Source organism: Daldinia loculata, assembly GCF_022478755.1.
Source record: "Daldinia loculata strain CBS 113971 unplaced genomic scaffold F4817scaffold_13, whole genome shotgun sequence".
Lineage (NCBI taxonomy): Eukaryota > Fungi > Ascomycota > Sordariomycetes > Xylariales > Hypoxylaceae > Daldinia > Daldinia loculata.
In genome coordinates, this window is record NW_026054867.1 from 367,146 (window position 1) to 390,755 (window position 23,610).

General features: G+C 48.6%; 7 protein-coding genes across 7 annotated transcripts; 4 read left to right on the top strand and 3 right to left on the bottom strand.

Moving 5' to 3' along the window:
• Positions 1-1,519: 1,519 nt before the first annotated feature.
• On the bottom strand, positions 1,520-3,693 carry F4817DRAFT_332032 (uncharacterized protein). The gene has a single exon (XM_049302596.1). The coding sequence runs from the start codon at positions 3,114-3,116 to the stop codon at positions 2,193-2,195; it is 924 nt and encodes a 307-aa protein (XP_049160906.1). The 5' UTR covers positions 3,117-3,693; the 3' UTR covers positions 1,520-2,192.
• Positions 3,694-6,102: 2,409 nt separating this feature from the next.
• F4817DRAFT_314113 (putative methyltransferase-domain-containing protein) lies at positions 6,103-7,004 on the bottom strand (the record flags this gene model as incomplete). Its single annotated transcript, XM_049300353.1, has 3 exons — positions 6,103-6,391; positions 6,512-6,679; positions 6,757-7,004. 3 exons carry the CDS (start codon positions 7,002-7,004, stop codon positions 6,103-6,105), a joined length of 705 nt encoding a protein of 234 aa, XP_049160907.1.
• Positions 7,005-8,541: 1,537 nt separating this feature from the next.
• Positions 8,542-12,132, top strand: F4817DRAFT_332040 (uncharacterized protein). The gene has a single exon (XM_049302597.1). It carries the CDS (start codon positions 8,822-8,824, stop codon positions 12,107-12,109), a length of 3,288 nt encoding a protein of 1,095 aa, XP_049160908.1. The 5' UTR covers positions 8,542-8,821; the 3' UTR covers positions 12,110-12,132.
• A 1,757-nt stretch (positions 12,133-13,889) lies between these two features.
• Positions 13,890-16,880, top strand: F4817DRAFT_332053 (PP2C-domain-containing protein). The gene is made up of 7 exons (XM_049302598.1): positions 13,890-14,246; positions 14,474-14,786; positions 14,843-14,916; positions 14,971-15,055; positions 15,119-15,325; positions 15,387-15,647; positions 15,708-16,880. Exons 1-7 carry the CDS (start codon positions 14,211-14,213, stop codon positions 16,139-16,141), a joined length of 1,410 nt encoding a protein of 469 aa, XP_049160909.1. The 5' UTR covers positions 13,890-14,210; the 3' UTR covers positions 16,142-16,880.
• On the top strand, positions 16,879-19,549 carry F4817DRAFT_332054 (uncharacterized protein). Its single transcript, XM_049302599.1, has one exon. It carries the CDS (start codon positions 16,998-17,000, stop codon positions 19,269-19,271), a length of 2,274 nt encoding a protein of 757 aa, XP_049160910.1. The 5' UTR covers positions 16,879-16,997; the 3' UTR covers positions 19,272-19,549.
• Positions 19,550-19,850: 301 nt separating this feature from the next.
• F4817DRAFT_332055 (Cys-Gly metallodipeptidase dug1) lies at positions 19,851-22,231 on the top strand. Its single transcript, XM_049302600.1, has 2 exons — positions 19,851-21,496; positions 21,612-22,231. Exons 1-2 carry the CDS (start codon positions 20,064-20,066, stop codon positions 21,790-21,792), a joined length of 1,614 nt encoding a protein of 537 aa, XP_049160911.1. The 5' UTR covers positions 19,851-20,063; the 3' UTR covers positions 21,793-22,231.
• Positions 22,232-22,266: 35 nt separating this feature from the next.
• Positions 22,267-23,589, bottom strand: F4817DRAFT_314118 (uncharacterized protein; the record flags this gene model as incomplete). Its single annotated transcript, XM_049300354.1, has 2 exons — positions 22,267-23,268; positions 23,431-23,589. The coding sequence occupies 2 exons, from the start codon at positions 23,587-23,589 to the stop codon at positions 22,267-22,269; spliced, it is 1,161 nt and encodes a 386-aa protein (XP_049160912.1).
• Positions 23,590-23,610: the final 21 nt, after the last annotated feature.

Below are 23,610 nucleotides of genomic sequence, written 5' to 3' on the forward strand. Positions count from 1 at the left end.
CTATCTTGGTGCCTAGTTTATTTTTTACATATGTTTTTGGTATCTGATTATTTTCCCCGTTAGAAAACTGTTGTTTTTGTCTCGAGTTTATCGTGGTGGCTTGTCCATCCCCAGCCGTGGGATTTTGTGCAGTTCAACCTCCTATGTTTTAATTTTTTTTAGGCCTTTAATTCTCCTCAACTACCAAATAAAATATGCAGTTTTGTGCTGCGTTGCTTCTGGATGCCAAGGTATATTTTATCAACAGCCTTTAGAGATATCTAAAGAAACGTGCCTGGAAAAATAATCTGTAGATAATATCCTTCATGTCCTCATCTAAGTAGCAAAGTTGTGACCTCAAGAACTGCTATTTACTACTACAGCTATGATACTTTCCAGGCCACTCCCTCAACGTTCTCTAGTTGTGCACAAAAGGGCAAATTCCCCTGTTACAACACAATAAATATACGTCCCTATTCGCTACTAAGATTTTCGTCTTGACTGGGCAGCTGGACCGGAACTTCTGCTGCAATTCCATTTTAATAACGGTTATTGTCACCTACCTCTAGATAGTTTAACGGAAAGACGTAAAATGTTGATGTAATGATAGTGTTTCCTACATCTCCTTTTTTCTTCTTTTTTTCCCTTCTTCTTTTCCTTTTTTTTTTTAAAAAAAAAAAGAAAAAAGAATTTCGGGACACTGACCAGTCTTTAATAGACAACATCTTCACCAATATGGTGCTTCCCTCCCTCCAGCCTAGCTAGAGAATAACTTGAGGTGTGTGTCCTATAATATTAGGTACTCAGGGGTGGTAGTTATTCCTATTATATTAGTACTCTACCTACACCTTATCTACTTAATTCCATTCCGTCTTGAACTATTATAGGTTACTTTTAATCGAAAAACACTTGCCTTAGCTAACTTAAAGAAACGGTTGGACGTGAATGTTTATTAATACCAACTAACCTACAAATTACAATGCCTAATATAATTCAAGTATCACAAGTATCATAATACTAGTGCTGTCTACGTATACTCGACGATCGCACCCCAAGGGGTGCTGCGCTTTAATTAAGGATTCGGCTGGTAATTAAGGCTAGCGTTGCAGGGGTTCGATCGTCGAGTTTACATTCGTAAACAGCACTAATACTCCAGATTAAAGGACGAATAGTTAACACTAGAAGTTAGCAAGTATCCAGATAGGCTATCCCAAGCGGATAATCAAAGCCATTTCATATGTACATGTAAGGGTCAAAGCACCAGTTCGTACGCATAATGTAGGTAGATAGATAATCTCCGAGTGCTGCGCCACGAATACGAAATTTGATAATGAAGGGATCTGAGTACCTATGGCAGTGCTCAGGCTAAGCAAGGGTTTAGTGTAAATCCAAACTCTTACAAGGACGAATACTTGGTAGAGGAAGTATTATACCACGATAATAAAATGAACAAAAGGTAGCGCTGCTAAGTACTTAGCCAAGATTTGTATATGAGGTGGGTATGAGATATATCTCAGGTGGATAGGTTAGGTACATATGAGTGGGTACATCTATAATCGTAGGTAAACAAGATACAAAGTCTCCCCACTGAGTAAATACTTGGCACGACCCAGCGACTCGGTACTATTGTACGCATCATCGTGGAGGCCTTACCGATCACAAGCCCAAGCTTTGATCGTAAATGGGGAAATCCACAAATGTGCGTACTTGTCATGACATGTATCTCAAGATACTTCACACTGGAAGAGGACGTAGAACTAAAGTTTAGATTGGTAAATCCTTTTCCGTTCCTGACCATATCAGATCATTTCTACCCAAATCTGTAAATATGTACAGAAGAATCAAAGTCTATATCCGATCCCAAGCTTCCGTCCTTAAGATGGATCGGAACTTAAAAAAAAAAAGAAGGTACCAAAATTGGTATAACTCCTCAAGGTATTGCTGACACCTGCCAACCGATCCTGGTTGTGCCGTAACAAGCGCCCAAAGCCTTTCCCCCTTGGTATAATTGTCAACAGCGTCGAAAAAGACGCCACAATCTCAGAAAAGAATATCATCAAGGCCTTTTAGTGCCCGTTCGTCGTCAAGGAACATATCCCCGAGCTCTTCGCTGCGCGAAGAACCCAAACAGAAAAGCAGATTTGGCTGATACCTGGTATGTCCCCGGGCGTAGCAAACAAGGACCGGGAAATGCGTAAACGAGTGTTCCATATTTACTCGTCAATAGTCCAGGTACAGTCAAGACGACCACCGTCCAGGGAGTCGAATAGGTCGAGGAATGTGTGGGGGGTGACATCAATGGCAAGGTCAACACAGCCAGCGCAGCGGTCACGAATCGTAGCCTTGGTTGTCTTGCCGTCGGAGGTAGTGATTGTGATGGTCTTGTCACAGAGCGGGTGCGCCGGCTGGTTGATACCGTAGCTAGTCGCCGTGCTGATGTTGTCCCAAAACTGTTTGGGGATAGCGACAATGTTTTCAGTGTCATCCTTTCCCTCGTCTTCGTAGCCACAGGCGCCTAAAGCAGCATTATAATACGTAATTTCGCCGTCAAACTTCTTGCCGTACGGAATTCCGTCGCTGCCTGTGCTGCCACCGGAGCTACCACCGGAGCTGCTTGAAGATGCCGGAGGCGCAGCGACGTACGTACTGGTTGAGGGTGCAGCGGGAGTTTCCGTTGTCTGCTGAGAAGGAGGCGCAGCAACGTACGTACTAGTTGAGGGTGCAGCGGGAGTTTCTGTTGTCTGCTGAGAAGGAGCTGCCTCATACGTGCTTGTAGGGGCTGGGGGAGACGGTGCCTGGTAGGTAGATTGGGCAATGCTGATGATAGTAGTTGGTGTCGAGGGTTCAACCTTGGGGCTCTCAACTTTAGAGGTCTCGACCTTGGGGGTCTCGACAGCACTGCTAGAGCTAGTGGAAGGCGTCTCAAAGAACTGGATGGGAGTATCCGAGCTTGTCTCCTGAGGCGAGGGAGGAATTGTCTGAGTTGAATCGTCATCAATTATGACGGTAGCGGTTTCCCAGACGGTCTCCCACTCGGTAACTAGTTCTCGCTTGTCATGGTGGTGACGGATGTGGCCATGAGGCTGTGCAACAGCAACTGAGGCCAGAATGGCAGCGGCGATGGTTGTAGACTTCATATTGGACGATGTTGGCTACTGTGATATGTGCGATGTAAATCAGGGGATCCAGCCGGAAGAATATATCTTCAAAGTTTTATCAAGTTTGCTCGACAAAGAACTTCTTATACTCGTATTGTTGTGAATTTCGTAGGTAATGATTGGGTAGTACTGGCTGGTTCTGAATCTCTTCCTTCAAGAATGAGTGTTACGAAGCAGCTGTATCGGGAAGGAATGTATACAGTGAGCACTGCTCCTGGAAAATAATGAACGATATATGATTTCGGGGAGAAGCTGGAGAGAGAGAGAGAGAGAGAGAGAGCAGAAGTTATCGAGCTGAAAAGAATGTAAGGGGAGTTATTTATCTAGCAGGGGAGAAGAAAAACCTCTCGTGGAGGCCACGGCGAAAGACAAGGGGGAAGCAGAAAACAACAGGGAACAAAAGCGAAATCCGAACAGGGTTCCTGCCTGATGTACACTAGCAGTACCTAACGAATTCATCAACTAAAGTTACTGGATGATGATTGGCTAGGCCACGTTGAAACAAACCCGCAACTGGGGGTTTCCCAGATGCTCTTTCTCCCCTTTGGAACAATCTGTCCAATCAGCAACTCCGGATCTAGGCGGGTTCAACGTGGGCTGCGTGGCTAATAGAGGGTATCAGCACGGGTCAGCTAGGGCTGTTTACCGGGACGTACCTGACTAATACCTCACCATTCATGCAAGGTACCGCTGACGTTAGCTTATGCCATCGAGGAACTAGCCAATGGGATGACTGCGTACCCCTGGAAAAGACGAGTTTTAGTGTTAATCCCTCATTTTAGTCCCAGACTAGGGGCCTTATACACACTAGGACGATCGCCTTTCCACCGCAGCAGTTGCAGCCAACTTTTTGCTAGGTACTTAATTGAATTTATTGATCCTTACAAACCTGCAAGTGCCATATATGTCTCCACGTCGGACCACGTCCACGTTGGCGTGCTTAAGAGGGCTGAAAGCTCCTCACGCCGGGCGTCTCTTCATGCTCCACACGATACGCTTCTAGACAGCCTCTTCCCCTCCTCCCCCTCCGGCCTTCGCCACCCGAGGTATCCATTAGCTAACGACCTTTCACGATTTATTCATCGGGCGGGTGGGCCGACGCTTCTATTGTCGAAACCGTTTTCGTACCGGCTAGTACATAAGTGTACCCGTTCCCGCCACGAAGCTCGGTCCGATGCCAATTAGCACGTGTAGAATCGAGGTGCGGTTCTAGTCCACTTCTACTTGATGGAAGTGTGGAATCGTGGGTGCTAGTGGACAATGCCACGGCATCCGGCCTTTGTTCCTCCCACATGTTCAGTCTTTGTAAAAGTTCCCTATTGCTCGGGTCTCCGCATGGGATGTGTGTGTCGGTTTCACCGCTTCTAATCGTCGAATTTCTCCACGCTGCGGACACCCGAATGTCGGCATTGACCCCCCTCTCTGCCGCTGCTGGTCGTGGTATTCGGCCGCTTGCATCCACCATGCAAGCTATCTATCCTGCGGCTTTGTAGGTATAGAATCAAGAATGATCGAGTCTATACTCGAGACCAAGGTACTGCGAGCCTGTAAGGGGTAAAGGGGTCCAGGCTTCTTTCACTTGGGCAGCCTTTGTGATACAGAACAACCATTCCCTTAGAGCCAAGAAACTACTTGTTTGCCACGCGAGTTCTATTAGCGTTGTCACAGACGAATTGGCCTCGGCTTCCTTGTTTGCGATATAGTGTAGAATGGATGGACTTCGTTTCCCTGACCTCGCTTATTATTAACGAGAACGTCAAGATGATACAGAGTTTAAGTTTCGGTACCAACCTTGAGTGTATCTTGCATATTACAGATGGTATTGGGGTAAGGCGTTCAGACTGTCGTCTCTACTGGCTTCTCCGTGCCATCGCTGTTTACTATTGGCTCATCAGCCAGGCTTTCTTTTTCGTTACACGTTCTCTGTCCGCTCATACCTTTCCATTCCTACATAAACTAGGCAAGGTAAAGAATTGTCTAGACACTGCAGTATAAGCCATTAGTCCTGTTTTTTGTACTATTTCGGCTATCTAGGTGTGGTGTGGCTTGCTTCTTTACACGTCGCCTTTAACACTCATTGGAGAGTGAATAATCGATCGAAGATCACGACCTTTGCATAGCGCCCCGGGAATACTTAGATCGACCCGAATCGCATATTTGCTGCAAACAATATGTGGCCATCTTAAGAGTATTAAAACCAGTTATTGTGGCCACCAAGTTCTGCCGCTAATGCGCACTATCGGCGCAAGAAAGCTAGTAGTCGCAAGCCCTTCCGGTTCCCCTGCGTTAGCAACTTCAACCGCTCCAATAAGAATTGGTCTATTATTTAGACGCTAAAAATTTCGAAATTTCTAAACATCTAGAGAATAATAGTGGTAGGTAATCATTAACTTACACTATCTCCGTCGGTAAGTCCCCAGCCTATAAATAGGCTTCTTTGAAAAATCTCTTCAGTCTAGACGCGGCTTATAGCAAGATTTACGATAAGTTATACCTTACGTAAAAAAGGGAGCTGTAGAGAGTCTTTCTCTTTTCCCCGCTGGGTTGCGCAGTACTGGTCACGAGCAATGCAGACCATTAGCTTGAATCATCAGATTATAGAACTACGGGCTTATGCATAGGAATTGTATGATGTGAGAGTTGTCTAAGTAGTTCCAATGATAATCTATGAATTTGGAGTAAGTCCGAACTCAGGTGATAGCAATTGGTTAATGCGCTTTTCACCCCAACATTCATGTCTCTGTTAGAAGGGTTGCATGTCTGCAAGTTCCCGTCTCGACTCAGCCTAGGAACTAACGTGATAAACGTAACACCATCTTCCCCGGCAGCAAACAGGACTTGATTTGTGCTGATAGCCAGCCACATGCAGAAATATCTAGATGTGAAACTAGGATATGCCGAAAATACCCGGACTCATTGATGATGAGAAGGGCAATCGGATCTGAGAGGCTAGAGCACATCTCCCTTACGCAGCCTGGAAAGTGTAGAGGAAGAGCCCCTCTCTGCTAAAGACGGGACGATCCTCGTCCGGGACTTCGGTTACTCTGAATAGCTTCTGCGCTTTCTTGAGGAACTGCATGTCGGCGCGTCTCCTCTTCTTGAAGCAGAAGTAAATGGTGGCTGAGGGACACAGTTTCAGAAGATCTGACAACGTGGCTAGGAGCAGCGGGAAGGCAGGTTCGAAGTAGACGCAGTCAGCCGCGAGGATCACGTCTGGCTTAAAGACGGCGATATCCTGTGGGAGAGGCTCACCCCTGCAATATCGAAGTGACATGTACGTTAGTATAGATGCACGTATGCGTCTTTATGGCGCATAAGCCCCGTGGGGAAGCACGGAGCAGAACGGAAGGAGGAAACATCGGGGACAGACTGACCAGTTCAGAATGGCAGCTTTAGCTTGGCCCTCGAGCCCGTTCAAGCTGATGTTGTGCTCCATCAAGGAGTGCATCTCCAACTGATCCGTGATGTAGAGCGGGTTCCCAACCGCGCACCCCTTAGCAACCGCCAAGCCCACCAATCCGCCTCCGGCTCCGAGTTCTAATCTAGATGCCGAGAGCGCCTGTTAGGAACCGGCCCCAAGGTCCGCATAAAGGGACGTTGGATTAAATCCCGCACTTACATCCGCGAGTCCCGCATGTTGTCCCGGTGGTACCGGAGCATGTGCTTGGCGAGTACCATGCCCGCGGGCCAAGTCTGTCCGCCGCAGCCGGAGGCCAGGTCTTCGTGCAGCCGCAGGGGCTCGGCGAGGAGCCCCGCGAAGTCGGTCGCGGTGGTGCCGGCGGCCTTGTACGCCGGGAGCGGCGAGAGGTCCTCGCCAATAGCCAGAGGCGAGAACTCAGGAGAAGGCGAGCGCTGGGGCGGCGACATTTTGGGGAACTGTCGTTGTCACCGTTTCTCTGTCCGAGAAGTCATTATGACTGTTAAGTTTAGGCTGACGGAAGTGTGGTCTAGATAACGAATTATGGGTTCGAGCCCAACAAAAAAAAAAAAAGATAGGGGATGCCCCGGTTTGTATGCTGCCTTCCGGTGAATCTATCGGGATCTAGAACGTCAGGCACCACCCGCTTATGCCACTATCACGAATCCAGCCTTCTAGTACCCCTGTAAATGAATCGGGGCTAGTGTCTCGCATCACGATAAGCTGGATTAAGGTGTAAAGCAGTTTCTATATCTCAGTAATACATGCATGTGAGAGGTATCTACGCTTTGTACCACTTTGGGTATCAAAGGTGTATAAGGTTTAAGATCTGAACCGCCCGAATAAATCGAGTTAGTGTTAAGGCACATGTATCACTGAAGCCTCTTTCATAATCAGAGCCACTCTGTAATTCAATATGTGGCTGAAAGTGTCGTTGAATGACTAGTGCTGGCAGATGTCTCACTATTATACCGCCTATTCATGTAAGGAGCTCATTTTTATCTCCTAGCTCACGAGAGGGAACCAACTTGAAGATTCGAAGAGTCAATAAAATTTCATCCAAGGTATTTGATCCTTATAGATCCGTCCGATTCCATCTAACAGCTGATATCATACAAAGCCTTAACTACGCAGGGCTTTGGAGCCGAATATGCCATTGGATCTTGTTAAGACATCACGTCCACATTCATAAGTAGAACCTCGATAAGACTGCTTTGGTTGGATTAAGCATCTCAGCTAAAGCGATATTTCTGTCAAACGTTTCTCTTTGCTAAACTAAGACGACCTCAAAAAAAGACACATGTAGGTATTCTCATCTCATATGTAATTGATTATTCCTAAATGAGAAGAAAAGTTCTCCTCGTCTCCCTCTTGTCGAAAAAATAAAGGTCGGGAGGCTACACTTGAATATACACAATGAGTTAGGGCTAAAGTGATGAAGTTATCCATTGCTCCCTTTCTCGCCCGCTTTTCGATTAAATCGTGATATTCCTAAGACTTACGGGGGGCTTTAAGCCGGTGGCTTGATAACACCTCAACCTCACGGGGCTGAACATGTGTCCATCATGGAAAATAGTCTCTATCGCGCGCCACCGCTCTATTCTCTTTCCAGTAGAGGCAGCTTACAAAGAGGAATATTGCCTAGCCATGCCATATTCTTCCTCGGAGGGCCTCGCTTCTACATATGTAAAATTAAACTGCTTCAAATTTCAGCGGCGCTCCCTTCCAACCACCAGGTTCCCGCCCCCGCGGGAATGCGATCGCCCACCAGCCTTAGACGATCGTAGCCCGGCGCGTGGCTGAGACATTAGAATTCCACCAGCCTTACGCGATAGCCTGGTCGGACGCGCCAGAAAATCTAATAGATCGAATGGATTACTTACTTGATGAGACCCCCTCCAACCCCCCCCTTCCGTCATTATCGAGTCTCGCGCGCTTCACAGCCTCTGAGATGGCAATCGCCTCCTGGGCCAGGGCAGGGCAGGGCAGGGCGGGATGAGGTGAGGTGTAAGGGAGCATCGGCGTCATCGTTGAAGAATGGCCTCCTGGTATAGTGTTGGCTGTATGCCGGCATCGATGCTCTCGCAACTTCTCCTGTATTTGTCCTGTTCAACCACAGCTTCAACCATAGCATAATGTCCGATTATGCGAACGACGACTACAGTATCTGATCTGATCTAACCTACATATCGCAAGCTTAGCATATTTCCTTCGACGTGGTCGTTCACTCTTATGCGAGCAGCTTCGGCAGCTGTTAGATATCACAATGGTGGCGAAGTGCAAAGAGGTTTTCGCGTTCGGCGCAGCAGCGGCGGCGACACTAGCTGGTGCCGCCCCTGTCGACTACTTCCCAATCAACTCACAACTACCACCCGTAGCTCGCGTCTCAGAAGCTTTCGATTTCACCTTCTCTCCCCTAACTTTCTTCTCTAAATCCGATATCACGTACCGGCTCGGTAACGCGCCGAAATGGCTCTCAATCGATAGCTCCTCGCGGCGGCTTTTCGGCACACCGAGCGATGATGATGTTCCGCCGGGAGAGGTTGTTGGGATCCCGATCGAGTTGATTGCTGAGGATGAGACGGGATCTACGACGACAAAGCCGACTTTGGTGGTCTCTAGGAACCGACCGCCTGTTATCGACGTGCCCATCTCGAAACAACTTTCCAAATTTGGGACATATATAGCTCCCTCTACACTACACCTTCAACCCTCAACGCCTTTCTCCTTTAGCTTCGACGAGCATACATTCCACACCGATAACGGAGACGATGGGCTCAACTATTATGCGGTATCTGATGACAATGCGCCCTTGCCTTCATGGATTACCTTCGATGCCGGAAAACTCTCCTTCTCCGGCAAGACGCCCCCGTTTGAATCTCTTGTCCAACCTCCGCAGACATTTACCTTCCAACTAGTTGCTTCCGATGTCGTGGGGTTCGCGTCAGTCTCGGCGTCCTTCTCGATGGCGGTGGGGAGCCACGAGCTAACAGCCGAACCACCGGTAGTTAAGCTCAATGCGACGCATAAGAAGCACTTCGAATACAAAGACCTACCAAATGTGCTGAAGCTCGATAAGAAACCCTTAGAAGAGGATAATACAGTAACGGTCACTGCGCTCGACCTACCCCCTTGGTTGTCTTTTGACAACAAAACCTGGGAGTTGGATGGCACTCCTGAGTTAACTGCCGAGTCGTCTAATATAACTATAGCTGTCACTGACAAATACTCCGACACTTTGAATCTAATTATCTCGATCCATTTTGGTTTATTCATCTCGGACCTCCCTGATCTTAATGTCAAGGCAGGCGGTGATTTTTCGTTCGACTTGAAGAAGTACTTATCGAACCCGGAAGATATCCAAGTCACAGTAGAGGATGATTCAGGAGCGTCATGGGCCGAGTTCAACTCTTCCTCGATGCTCCTATCGGGGTCTGTCCCCAAGCACATGCCAGTAAAATCTCGGACAACGCCACACGTTGCCTTCAGCGCAACTTCGAAATACACGAACGAGACAGAGACCAAGACTATGAATATACACCTCGCCTCTTTATCTCCTACCGCTTCACCGGAGCCAAGTACCGAGCCGACAGATTCGGACAAGGATGACTGGAACAAGAATTTTCTCTGGTTACTTATAATACCCATAGTCCTCATATTTGCCGGCATCATACTTCTCCTTTTCTATATTCGACGGCGGCGTCAACAGCCAAGGAGAATAGGGGTCGGGGAGGTGTCAGGACCCATACCGGGAAGCTTCATGACCCATCACCCCGACAGCCGCAAGGTTCCGGTCGTTAGAATAGTAGATATAGCACCGCCACGTAATTCCGAGAGCACAGCTGCGCAGAGACATCGCGTGTCCGCTGGTGACTCAAATCCCGCTGGTGCCTCAAATCGGCGTTCGCAGACCGCATCGAGTCCGAGCTTGACTGGAAACATGATCCCCCATGCTATGATGGCGATGTATTCCAGGGCAAAGTCACCCGAGCACAGCGTTATTCTGGAAGCGAGTAGTTCCTGGTCTACGGGACGCGATAACCAACCATCTCCACAGGGAGGAGGAGGAGGACCGGATGAAGTTAGCCTGCTTTCGGACACTAGCCTTGGAGAAGCTGATGCGTATATTGCGGAAGCACAGTCGTATATTATTTCAAAGGGACCTCGAGATGATGTATATCGTAGCCTCTCGGTCCCAACGAATGCGGCGCCCTTTAGTATACAGAACACGCCAGAGATCGCCTACACAGCGGGTGCTAGGCAAAACACCAGTCCAAACGATGCGGTTCCGCCATCAGTAGGCTACGCCGTACGGCCAAGGTCAGGACAACAGCAGGATTCGAGCTTAGATATCCGCAGCGTCGGGAAGAGGATATCTAATTTGTGGAAGAGAGAAAGTGGAGGTCAACCTACTAATAATCAGAAACGGAATAGTATCCTGAGTGAATCTACAGGCCAAACTACTGGCACGAGTATTTTGGCATCCGGGATCTCCGGCGTAGGGGAGGAAGAAGCCACGACGAGTAAGAATGTGGTCGCAAGACCAACTATAATACATATACCTAGTAGACCGGGCGAGGTACGGCGAATGAGTAGGAGAGTAGAGGCACCATCGCCGTTATTCAGCGGCCGGTCGACCACAAAATCGATAGGAAATTTGGGGTTAGGAAGCCAATCACTGGCGACAGTTATACATCCAAGTCCGGAACTGCCACCACATATAGAAGACGATACAAATCCTCGCGATAGCGATAGTTCGTGGGACCGGCTCGCAAGAAATTCCTTGGGTATCGCATACAAGGACCTCATCACCGAGCCAGAAAGGGCTGCCTCACGCCAGGAATCGCCGGCCGATATAGGTCAAGAAGGCAATTGGATGACCTATGATATAAATCGGGATCTCTTGTCCCCTGGACAATGGCCACGGCCAAACATATCCATCAATACGGTTGGCATAGCAAGAACCTCACCCGTTAATATTCCGAGCGAATTACCTCGACTACCGCCCACGATGGCATTGGGAAAATCTAGGGGAGAAGAAAAACGCAAAGTCTCGATATGGCGGCGGCCATCACAAGCGTCTGAGACGACTGTTCGTAATACGCCATCTGCGAGTGCGAGAACCGACGTAACCTACTCATCCCGAGACGAGTATTCACACTTTAGCCATACCCGCAGACGAGGAGCACCTAGCGAGAGTATAGCTTTGACCCCATCACTAGCAAACGGGTGTGCACCGCCACCGACGCGGCCTTTACCACAGACTCCCATACAAACCGGCAGAATGCCACTAGCGGACCGACCTAATCAATCGTATTATGCATCAGCGGGGGGAGACGGACTGGGCTCCGATATTGAAAATATGCTTTCTGAGAACTGGAGGCCGACAAGGAGCATGATAAGTGCCAAGAGTCTGCGTAGTGTCTGGGAAGACGAGGAGGAGGAGGAGGATGACGATGATGATGATGCTTGGGAGGATATACGTCCACCAACGACTATTGATGGATGGGACGATGACATTGATAGTAACGGGAGCTTTGCGGTTTATATTTGATCAATGTGTGATAAGAGAGGAGGGTTGATACCTAGGATATTGATGATATTAATACACCATTTAATGAGTACGTGCTGAATATTATAACTGTGAGATCATCGTATTAGTAGGAGCTAGCCTGGACAATCATGATTCTACTAATATTCTTGCAATCTTCTTAGCTGGGCTTGTTGAAATATAGCCATGAAGTAAGATACCTACTAACGTAGGGCCACCTCTAATGGAGAGTGATGATCTTGTGTTTGGGTGCTTAATGCAATTGCCGTGCCGTGCAGTATGCGCAAGGCAGTTTGCCCGCTAGGACAAATATAAAATTATTCCTTTTGACAGCCCAAGGTGAGAAACCTTGACCTAGGACAAAGACTTGACGGCTGAAGCTCACAGCACCGCGGCATTCACCTTATGCAAGCTGGTCAATATCTCACCTTCTACCTTCGTCCTGCGTAATGTGGAATTCCGGGATCAGTCCGAGGCTGGGGTTGGGGGTCACGGTCAAGGGTTGCAATCCACAATACTCTATTTCCTAGGAGTATTGATAATATATATTAGGTATGTATGAATAAGGCGCTTGAGAGGGGTTTCGACAACCAGTTCTTCGTAAATAGGTACCTACCTAGGTACTCAATTATCCAAAGCTCTCTTTGAGGTGGTATGCTATCTGCAGAATTAGCAGTTAGTATTGATTAGTGGCAAAAATCAGACAATGGAGGACTCATGTAGCTAGCTCCTTTGTTCATGTCTCGAGAACGAGGTGGTAGCGTTATCCCCTGCATGGTTAGGTAGTTTTAACTCTTTGTGGAATGCATTACATATCGCTCCAAGCAACCAGTAATGATGACAGGGGATGTTTTGAAGGGTAGTAGATGCCTATATTGGTATTTAGATTGAGAGTATGTGATGGTTTGGGTAAAGCGGGTTTGATACATTTGTGTGTTAGGAGTGTAAAAGATGCAAGCTCACGGCTCACTCCGGGCGCATTCGTTATGTATATTGCTTGTGTCATCATGCCCACTTGCTTTGTACCTGTACTTTACGTTTCTACTTGCCTCTTGCTCTGTTGCCCCAGATTTTGCGCGGTGACTAAAGCGCTATTGCACTTTCCAGTCTGCAGTGAAACACCGACCAATTGTTTTAGTTCTGTATCTTGTAAGAGCACACGCGACACCTACATGTACTATGCAATACCTACAAAACCCTATCGTTTCTGAATGTTGGTATGTAACTCCGCATCATTAAACTCGGTCGCTTTAGGGAGACGAGTTCCAACGGGGTTGGGTTTAAATATCCGACAAATACCCGGGATGGCTTCTAAAGAACTTTGGATGCCTACCTACCTTATGTACCTAAAGTACTCACATACCAATGTCTACATGTGCATAGGAATTTATGTTGGGCAGATGGAGGGAATCAGGCGTCATAGTCTGTTTCTCTCAAGATCCCCAGGTTTCTTGGGAATTGTTCTTATCCCGATTCGTAAATGTGATCTTCTTTGATAGATTATACTAAAGCCGAAAATGATGTCGTGACGCATGTTGTATTCTTACGACATCATAGTGGCTTTCTAGTTCTTTTTAGTGCACAGGTACAAACCCAGTCGTTTGAGCTACAGGTGTAGATTACAAGTATCTATACTTATACTAGGTACCTAATTTTCAGGTCTCAGACTGCCTAAAATAGTCAAGAGGGCTTTTGATTAAGTCATCAAGTTGCCAGCTGCGAGCCAGTCCAGAGTCGGATTTTTTCCTTTTTCTGCGAGAAACGCAAAACCCCGCCTTGGCCTCGCCTACCCTTCTCTACCTAACCTAACCTACCTAATCCTGCCTACCGTAACTGTCTCTACTCTTCGGCACCATCTGATCACAATTCTTTCGCGCGACGCCTTTGTGCCATTTTTTTTTTCCACACTTACCTACCTACACCATCCCTCCCAAGACACTACCCGCGGCTCCTACCGTATTCGTCTACTTTCCCATTTTCTGTCTCGAGGCGATTGAAAATTTTGACGATCAACAAAGTAACCTACGATATTGCCCCTCCTTCAGTATATGACCATCCGACCATACTAATCCTACGCGCTGCCGTATAATAAATTCTTTTCGCCATGGGTCAAACCCTTTCCGAGCCTGTCGTCGACAAGGTATGATGATGATGATATTTTCCTGCTTGCTGCTTGGGGCTTTCAATTGCGCCGTCTTGCACTTTTATCCCCCCCCTCCCACGACCAGCCCACCCCTCCGTGACTCCGCGCCTCCCCGGCCTTATCAGACAATATCGCAACGATCCGGCCTCGATACTCTCACATAGAGAGCTATTCAGCGCCTAATATTTGAGTAAACTGATACTAACCTGGGAAATTCTTAATAGGCTTCTGAAAAAGGAGAAGATGACCGACTGGTGTATGGCGTATCTGCTATGCAGGGATGGCGTATTAGCATGGAGGATGCTCACTGCGCCGTCCTTGACCTCTTGACACCCAAAACCGAGGAGGAAAAGAAGGTTCACCCTTCGCGATTATCTTTCTTTGGCGTCTTCGACGGACACGGCGGAGACAAGGTTGCCCAATTTGCAGGCAAGCACATATATGATATCCTTAAGAAGCAAGACACATTTAAGGCTGGAAATTACGAACAGGCTTTGAAGGATACATTCCTTGCGACTGACCGAGCGATACTGAGCGGTATGGATTCTACCTATCAACGATTATGAAATGTCTCAAGTCTAACGCATGCTTAGACCCTCAGTATGAGGAGGAGGTATCTGGTTGTACCGCCTGCTGTAGTTTGATTACCGGCGAGAAGATATATATTGTTCGTATTACGGTACCCTATTGGTCGATGCTCATAGCTAACTCGTGTCACTAGGCAAACGCTGGTGATTCGAGGAGTGTCTTGGGTGTTAAGGGAAGAGCTAAGCCGCTATCCTTCGATCACAAGCCACAGAACGAAGGTCAGTAAAATTGTCCGATATTGCCATCTTATACAAATTCGCTAATGCGCCGTGGTTTCGTAGGCGAGAAGGCGCGAATTACTGCCGCGGGTGGCTTTGTCGACTTTGGTCGTGTCAACGGCAATCTTGCCCTATCTCGAGCCATCGGAGATTTTGAGTTCAAGAAGAGTGCCGAACTTGCACCTGAGCAGCAGATAGTGACAGCGTTCCCAGACGTAGTTACGCACGAGATTAGTGACGATGATGAGTTTTTGGTCATTGCATGTGACGGTATGTTTTTTATCCTACCTAGGATGTCTAAATAGGTAGATATGGCTAACTAGCAAATTAGGTATCTGGGATTGCCAGTCTTCACAAGCGGTCGTTGAGTTTGTTCGAAGGGGCATCGCCGCGAAGCAGGAATTGGATAAGATTTGCGAGAACATGATGGACAACTGTCTGGCATCTAATTCGGAGACTGGCGGGGTTGGGTGTGACAACATGACAATGATCATTGTGGGCTTCTTAAGAGGCAGAAGTAAGGAGGAATGGTACGAAGAGGTTGCCAGCCGTGTGGCTAAAGGCGACGGTCCTTGTGCCCCTCCCGAATACGGTATGCCTTCTTAGAGCCCGGGGTCTCGACATAATTCATAGAACTGACATTGAGACTCAGCTGAATTCCGCGGACCTGGTGTGCATCACAATTTCGACGATAGTGACAGTGGCTATGATGTTGACATGGAAAACAAGTCCAAAACATTTGGAATCGGTGGGTACAAGGGCCGCATCATTTTTCTTGGCGATGGTACTGAAGTTCTCACCGACTCGGACGACACCGAGATGTTTGACAACTCGGAAGAAGATAAGGACCTGGCAAGTCAAGTGTCTAAGAGCTCGTCCGGCGAGTCAGAAAGTCGACTACCGCCCAGAGCTCCCTCGCCTCCCCCGCGTACGCCGAAGAAGCAAGAGGATAACCCTCAGGCAAAGCCTAGCGACTCAACCCCAAACAATACCTCGATTGCAACTGAAAAAGTCGCGGAAGCCGTGAAGGAGGAACCCAAAGAAGCGAAACCTGAAGCCGCCGCCGCCGCCGCATCTAAAGATTGATTAAGGTATAAGTTTGTCAGGCAGGATGGTGTTAGAACTGTGCCGTTGGGCCTTTCATGCCGCCGGCCTGCTAATCGTTAGGATTTACCCAGCACACCCGTGAATTATTAGGGATGGTTACGACAGAGCAATGAAGAGTTTTGTTTACTTGGCACATGATGGATTACCAGAAGGAAAGGGGAAAGAGGATGAGTGCCAGGGCGGATATTCTCCCTTAAAGGGGAGGGGGGGATTAACATGGCCAGAGACACGACACGCGATATGACCACTGGGGCTACCACGTCTTGGCAACTTCAAGCACAATTAAGGCTTGGGAGTTTTCTTGACGAACTGCATTGCGGCTATTCAGAAACCTCTTTACAGCTGAGGTGTGCTCCGTATGCTATAAGAACCGCGAGAACACTCATATGCATCATCGATTCTATATGTTTTCTTAGGAGTGCAGAATCAGCACGTTCATAAAAATGCATTAATGCCATCTAGAAACCGAGTTGCCTGCGTCGTAGTTGTTGTTACGAATGTAAAATTCTCCTTTTGTTTTTTTCCTTGATGTAACTAATTATGTACTTTTCCTTAGCGTAGCCGCACCCGGGCCATGAGGTAGATATGAGATATGATATATGAGGTGAGGTACGTTCTGTAGTAGGTTAGGTAATTGGAACTTTTAAGAATGAAGGCGGATTAAGAAGAGCCGAACCGCCGGCCGGGTTCCACCTCGCAGGCAATCAAGGTATGGACCCACTTGAAGATTAGCTCTAACAAAATTTGTTGCACGTCGCAATGTCATTGCATCTACAACAACCCTCCTACAAAGGGACCAGGCCCAACATAGCAGATAATGCTATATTTATAGCTCATGTCCCTGGGGATCAAATCACTATGGAGAGCTCGAAGTCACACAACTCGTGTCAGTGGGCTCTCCCTGATTCCCAGGGAGCAGCGCAATCCACTCTACCAGGAATCAAATCTACTTCGATGGATCTCGACTACACATAGGGATACGAAAACGGAGCTCACAAGTAAGGATATGTTGGATGAACTTTTAAAGGCAAAATCACGGTCGTTCTTTATTAGAGCGTTGCGCAGACGGGACATTAAGAAGAGGTCCGGCTTCCAACCGAAGGCATCCGAACTTGTGAAGAGACCAATTCGATATCCCACCAAGGAAGAATCGCTTCGCAGCTTGCGCAAGCATCGAGGCAGTGCTGCGAGACAACATCTATACGACAGTGCGCATGAAGTCTCTTCGAAACCTTCGAGCAGTTGGCATTGGACCTTCGATTTCATGCTACGGCATACAATCGACATCAGAGAAATATTATATTTTCAACTTATTATAGGGAAGGGTGTAGCAGCCGAAGCCCGTGCATTACTCTCGGAACCAGATACGCATATTTCTCAGATCTGCCGTAGGAACGAAAGCCTCGTCCGAATCGAAGAAATAAATCCCGAAAATGGCGAACTTGTTCTTAGTCTATCCGGCTCTGAAGACTCGGTCCGAAAGTCACTTCTGGATATCTTAGGGGTAGTAGGCAAGATCACCGCTGTTAGGGTGTCCGATCCAACCCTGGAATCCCTGCTGTTAGATGTATGGAAGGGTGCAGCAGGAAAGCGACCGGAAATTCGACTCTTGGGGGGTGGGGAGGTTGCGGTCGACGACAAGACATTAACTGTGCAAACCTCCTTTTCGAATTTCGTCAAGTACAAGAGTTACCGCCTGACTAGGCGGGCTGACGAAATCAACCGTCCTACAGAATGGACCCAAGATTCCTTTGAGAAATACGTTGCTGCTTTAGTTCATGGGCGGGTTCCATCGCATCTGGCTCGATCATTGTACCCAGAATTTCCCGATCATCAGGAAACTGTTGTTTCTCTACTCACCGAGCTGTTCACCTCGGAACATACTAGATCCGCTGCCTCGTTGTCTGCTTTGAAAATGGCTATCAATTTTATCGAATCTAGAGGCGGCGGTTTTCGTCAAGCATCCCGGACCATCTTCAACCAAGCGGAAATGCTCAACTTCTCCATGGATGCTGAGATATTCAATATATTTCTCGTTAGCGCGTCGAAGGCCGGCGATCTTGACGGTTTTAATAGCATACTAAGGGCAATGGTCCGGAAAGGTTATGCCCCGCAGGGCCGTTCTTGGGTCGCCTTCGTGGAGATGATACAAAGTCCGGCTCTCAAGCGTTATATTGTTGCAAAGCTGAGGACCAAAGGGCTTAACCGCAACCCGTCGATACTTCGCGCAATAGGTAGACAGATGGCAATTATTGATCTTGAGCGTCATATTTCGACTGAATTTGATGTACGGACGTTCGTACGCGAACAAGATAAAAAGTACGGTTCTAGATGGCTAGACACTATTACCGTCAACAGGATCGTAGATGTGCTCGGGGCGCATAGGAATTTGGATGCTTGCAATGCCTTGTTGGATCTCATCTATGACACGGGCATCACATCACCCAATGCTGTCACACTAAACACAATATTGACCCATACGAAGAGCTTCGCACAGCAAATAGCCATCTTTAAGTCGATATTAACGCGCTGGCCAAGGTTGGCACTGCATGCAGATACTTATAATCTGCTATTTGGAGCAGCTTGGAAGAGACGGTACCCTAACATGCTTCGAGTGATATTAAGATATGCGGCTCTTGCTCGTCGTACAACACCTAAACTGCGGTACACCCTGACAAAACTTCTTACCCAAAGGCAGCATTTGAGCGCCCGGTGGGTTTTCTTGAAGACCTGGGAAGACGTAATCTTCGGGCAGACAGAATTAGCCGAGATGCGGGCGATTCATTCAGATAGCCTCAAGGTGGAGCACATGATACATAAATACGTCGAGCAGACCCAAGGCATGAAATTAGAGGCTTCATTTTTAGATAAGCTCGAAGAAGCGCTTGAGATGGATGTGAGGATTCATCAACTTCGAAAGAATGGGCTACTCACAACTCCGTCGACATCGGTGAGAGAGTCACTCTCAGTCCCATTGCCATCATCAAAGCTAGAGGTTCGAATCGGGCCTTCAGGCTCTCGAAGTAATGATTCGCGCGGCATAAAAGTAGGGGGTACGAGCCCAATGTTTACAAGAATATTGCAGCGTACGAACCGCCCAGAAAAATGACCATCTCGTCACCTTACGACAATCACTACTAGAGAGTCTCGACCTGTTGTAGACCGGGAGGATATTCAATATCTACACGTGGTGGCTACTAGGTGTTGATATCTGTACCTGATACTGTAACACTACAAAAAGGGGACTGGGGAAAAAAGGACTGGATAGATAGGGGTTAGATGTATGTACTAACGATGACGATCTGTATGTATGTATGTATGTATGTATGTATAATACCTATTATAGGCAAACCTAGCCTATAAGAAAGAATCAACTCGAGATATAAACTTGGATTTGTATACTCACTTGGTGAAACTTGATCTTGGGTATAAGTTTCGAAGACGTTGTATAATGATTAGATACATTGGTACATAATATATTTGTATATGTCGGGGGTTTCCCGGTGGTTTTTAGGTATGTAGTCTATAACTTCTTAAATGCATCGCACATACTTGACCTGCCCTAATCCAACATGACAATATCTGCACGAGGTATGTACATAGATACAGGGAGGGTATAAGTGGGCATCTGTAGGTAGCGGCAAGCAATATCAAAGCCATCGATAACCGTTCTCTTTTTATGTACCTATGATAAGTACCTTCTACTTCTAGTACAGCCAAATTATTTTAGCTCTTAGCTCAAAGCTTCCACTCATTGGAAATATTTACCTAAGCTGCTAATGTACATAATCTTTAAGGTACATTGTGTAGTACTTTAGATTAGGTACCTAAGACACTTACACCCAGCTGCAAATTCGCAATATCCCGTCTTCCATTCGCCCCTCCAATACTCAAATCTCAAATGCCCCGCACTCTTCTCACGCGACTATCAAGTCCACTGACGCATCTGAGAACCCCAGCATCGTCTTCGTGTACAAGAAATATAAGACATATAAGACCGGCTGTTCCCTCCTCACTTACTTTTAAATACCCCGTAAGAAGAACATACCTGACCCCCGCCCTTCGAGCTCACCAATCCCGCAAGATGGCGCCCCAAATCGACGGCTTCTTTTCCCAGGTCGACTCCCTGTCGTCTCACTTCATCGAGCGCCTCAGAAAAGCCGTTGCTATCCCTTCCGTCTCCTCGGAGGCTGCCCGCCGACCTGATGTCGTCCGCATGGCCCACTTCCTGGCCGACGAGCTCAAGACCCTGGGCGCCAGCGTCGAGCTCCGGCCCCTCGGCAAGCAGCCCGATAACCCGGCGCTCGACCTTCCCCCCGCAATCCTCGCCCGTTACGGTAGCGATAAGAACAAGCGTACTGTCCTCGTCTACGGACACTACGATGTGCAGCCCGCTGATAAGAGCGACGGTTGGGCCACCGAGCCCTTCACTCTAAGCGTCGGCGAGGACGGCCGCATGTTTGGACGTGGTAGCACGGACGACAAGGGCCCGGTCCTAGGCTGGCTGAACGCCATCGAAGCACACCAAAAGGCCGGCGTCGACTTCCCCGTCAACCTACTTATGTGCTTCGAGGGTATGGAGGAGTACGGATCTGAAGGTCTAGAAGAACTTATCCAGAAGGAAGGCAAGGGCTACTTCGCCGATGCCGACGCCGTTTGCATCAGCGACAACTACTGGCTAGGTACCGAGAAGCCGTGCCTAACGTACGGTCTGCGGGGTTGCAACTACTACGGCGTAGAGATCTCGGGTCCCGGTGCGGATCTACATAGTGGAGTGTTCGGCGGCACGGCACAGGAGCCCATGACAGACCTGGTGCGCGTGCTCGCCAGCCTGGTCGATACGCACGGCAAGATCTTAATCCCGGGTATTATGGACCAGGTAGCCCCTGTCACGAAGGAAGAGGAAACGCTGTACGATGGTATCTCGTTCACAATGGAAACGCTACAAGAGTCTCTAGGGTCCAAGACGACTATCTTTGAAGATACCAAGTCGACGCTGATGGCGCGGTGGCGATACCCATCGCTGTCGATCCACGGCGTTGAGGGCGCGTTCTCGGCTCCGGGAGCTAAGACGGTGATCCCCGCCAAGGTTATCGGCAAGTTCTCCATCCGTATCGTGCCCAACATGGAGATCGAGAAGGTGAACGAGTTGGTAGCCAAGCACGTCAAGGACACGTTCGCAACGCTCGGCAGCAAGAACAGCCTCAAGGTGTACCCCATCCACACGGGTAACTGGTGGGCGGCTAGCCCCAACCACTGGAACTTCCGCGCTGCTAGCAAGGCCGTCGAGAGGGTGTGGGGTGTGCAGCCGGACTTCACGCGCGAGGGTGGAAGGTAAGCCGTCAAACCCCTTTCCCTCCCTTATTCTTTGCCTTCCGTCGATATCATATAAGCAGAGGAATAGGTATACTCTTCCGAGCCCGAGTTCAGAGCTAACGTGTTGACATAGTATCCCGATTACCCTAACATTCGAGCAATCCACGGGCAAGAACGTGTTACTATTACCTATGGGTAGCTCTACGGACGGTGCACACTCGATCAACGAGAAGCTGGACAAGAAGAATTACATCGAGGGCACCAAACTGCTAGGCGCGTACCTGCACTACGTTGCGGAGGAGCCTCAGCAGTAAGTATTAAGTTGTGGAGCAGGTAAGGTACCGAAGTGTAGAGCAGTAGTTACGGCATGACGCGGTAATGAGACGCGACGAATAAGAGATGATACCATGATAAAGAAATATGAGATGGGAACAACTAAAGTGAAGTGAAATGAAATAGGGGATAGAGCGTTGAGTAAATGTTGACTTTACACGTGGGTGAGTGTCCTTCCCCTGAATTATCTCATTGCCTGTAGGTAAGTAATTAAATACCGTATAAAAGTCCAGCATACCCTTAAAATGATATAAAAACCAACATCTCACTATACGATGATGATGGTTATACTCATCCTGAATATACATGCCCATATCCGACGTATCCTAATATAATAAATCTATAAATCTATATATATATATCTATTCACATGCTTACTACCTAGTATATTCATGCCCCCATCCCCTTATTACATTCCCATACCTAACCCCCCCTTCGTCCCTCCCACCCAGCATTCAAGCCTCACCACCCTCCTCCCCCTCCTCCCCAAGGAACTCCAACTCCCGCGGCCGCCCCCACACGTCGCACGGCAGGAAACGCCAGGATCCGGCGTGTTTCGGGGACAAGCGGTCGGCGATAGCGTGGAGCGCGGGGACGGAGAGGCGCGGCCAGACGCCTCCGTCGTGGGTGCGGCCGTCGTATGTTATGTCGCGCAGGCGGACGATCATGGGCAGCGCGGTAAAAGGGTCCAGGGAGGCGCTGAAGGAGGTTGTGGTGGCGAGGTGGGTTTTGGTTAGGAGGGTGGATTTGGCGGGGGCGGTGGGGGGTTTGGGGGAGGGGAGGGAGAGGGATGGGGATGGGGATGAGGGGGTGGTGGTTGAGCGCTGGGATGATGATTGCGTGGTGGTGGTGGATGAGGAATGGGATGTGGATGATGGGGGGGAGTCGAGGGTTAGGCAAAGGTCTTGCATTTGTTGGAGGAGGGGGATTTGGTTGTGGAGGTGTGGGACGAGGGAGCTGGCGAGGGAGGATAGGAGGGATTGTAGGGTTGAGGGGGAGTAGGAGGGTGGGTTGGCGTGGGTTGTGGCGGTATAGTTGAGGATGTTTTGTAGAAGCGCCGGGATGTTTCCCTCTGGTTTATATTCTCCCCCTTCTCCCTCTCCCTCTCCCTCCCTCTTCTTCTCCTTCCCCTTGCCCTTCTCATCCCCCATCCATTTTCCCTCTCCCTCGCCCTCATCTTCACCCTCACCCTCACCCCCAGTAAAAGTCGAAGCGACCCTCAACCCCCCCCTCTCCAACCCCAACGCGTCCTCAAACTTAGGTATCATAACGCCCTCCTTATGGCCATGATAGTCCCTGACCCAAGCAGCCCACACGTGTACCAGAAAGCAGAAATCAGCCACGTCCACGGGGCTCTGTATAAACGGGGCTTGTAGATATAGCGCGTTGAGGCCGCGCAGCATCGCGTTGTGTGTGTGCGCTACCTCGTTTGCGATGTGTTGTGCCGGATGTCCGGTCTGTTATATGTATATGTGGTTAGCATAGATCTTGGCTGGTATATGAAGAGGCTTAGATTGGTATGGGCGTATAGAGGACAAGGTCGAGGAGAATAGATAGGTATATGGATGGGTGTGAGAATGGAGGAAAGGAAAGGAAAGGGTAAAGAAAGCAAGGCATACACGTCGAGTCCGAGACGGCGGCTCGATAAGCGGCCATGGCTCGTCTGCCCATTGTCTGCTAGGCACTATCTTGCCCTTACCCGCCAGAACCCGAGAATCAAGTGTCGACGTAATCCTAGCAGGAGAAGAAGTCCCGGTTCCTAGGGGATGTGTACCCATTGTTATTTGCGAGAGGGTCAT

Excerpts from the sequence above, each read along its gene's own strand:
- F4817DRAFT_332032 (XM_049302596.1), bottom strand. The coding sequence starts at position 3,116 with ATGAAGTCTACAACCATCGCCGCTGCCATTCTGGCCTCAGTTGCTGTT.
- F4817DRAFT_332040 (XM_049302597.1), top strand. The coding sequence starts at position 8,822 with ATGGTGGCGAAGTGCAAAGAGGTTTTCGCGTTCGGCGCAGCAGCGGCG.
- F4817DRAFT_332053 (XM_049302598.1), top strand. The coding sequence starts at position 14,211 with ATGGGTCAAACCCTTTCCGAGCCTGTCGTCGACAAG. Across the intron at positions 14,247-14,473 it reads CCGAGCCTGTCGTCGACAAG|GCTTCTGAAAAAGGAGAAGA; the intron begins GTATGATGATGA and ends AATTCTTAATAG. Across the intron at positions 14,787-14,842 it reads TGACCGAGCGATACTGAGCG|ACCCTCAGTATGAGGAGGAG; the intron begins GTATGGATTCTA and ends ACGCATGCTTAG.
- F4817DRAFT_332054 (XM_049302599.1), top strand. The coding sequence starts at position 16,998 with ATGTCCCTGGGGATCAAATCACTATGGAGAGCTCGAAGTCACACAACT.
- F4817DRAFT_332055 (XM_049302600.1), top strand. The coding sequence starts at position 20,064 with ATGCCCCGCACTCTTCTCACGCGACTATCAAGTCCACTGACGCATCTG. Across the intron at positions 21,497-21,611 it reads TTCACGCGCGAGGGTGGAAG|TATCCCGATTACCCTAACAT; the intron begins GTAAGCCGTCAA and ends GTGTTGACATAG.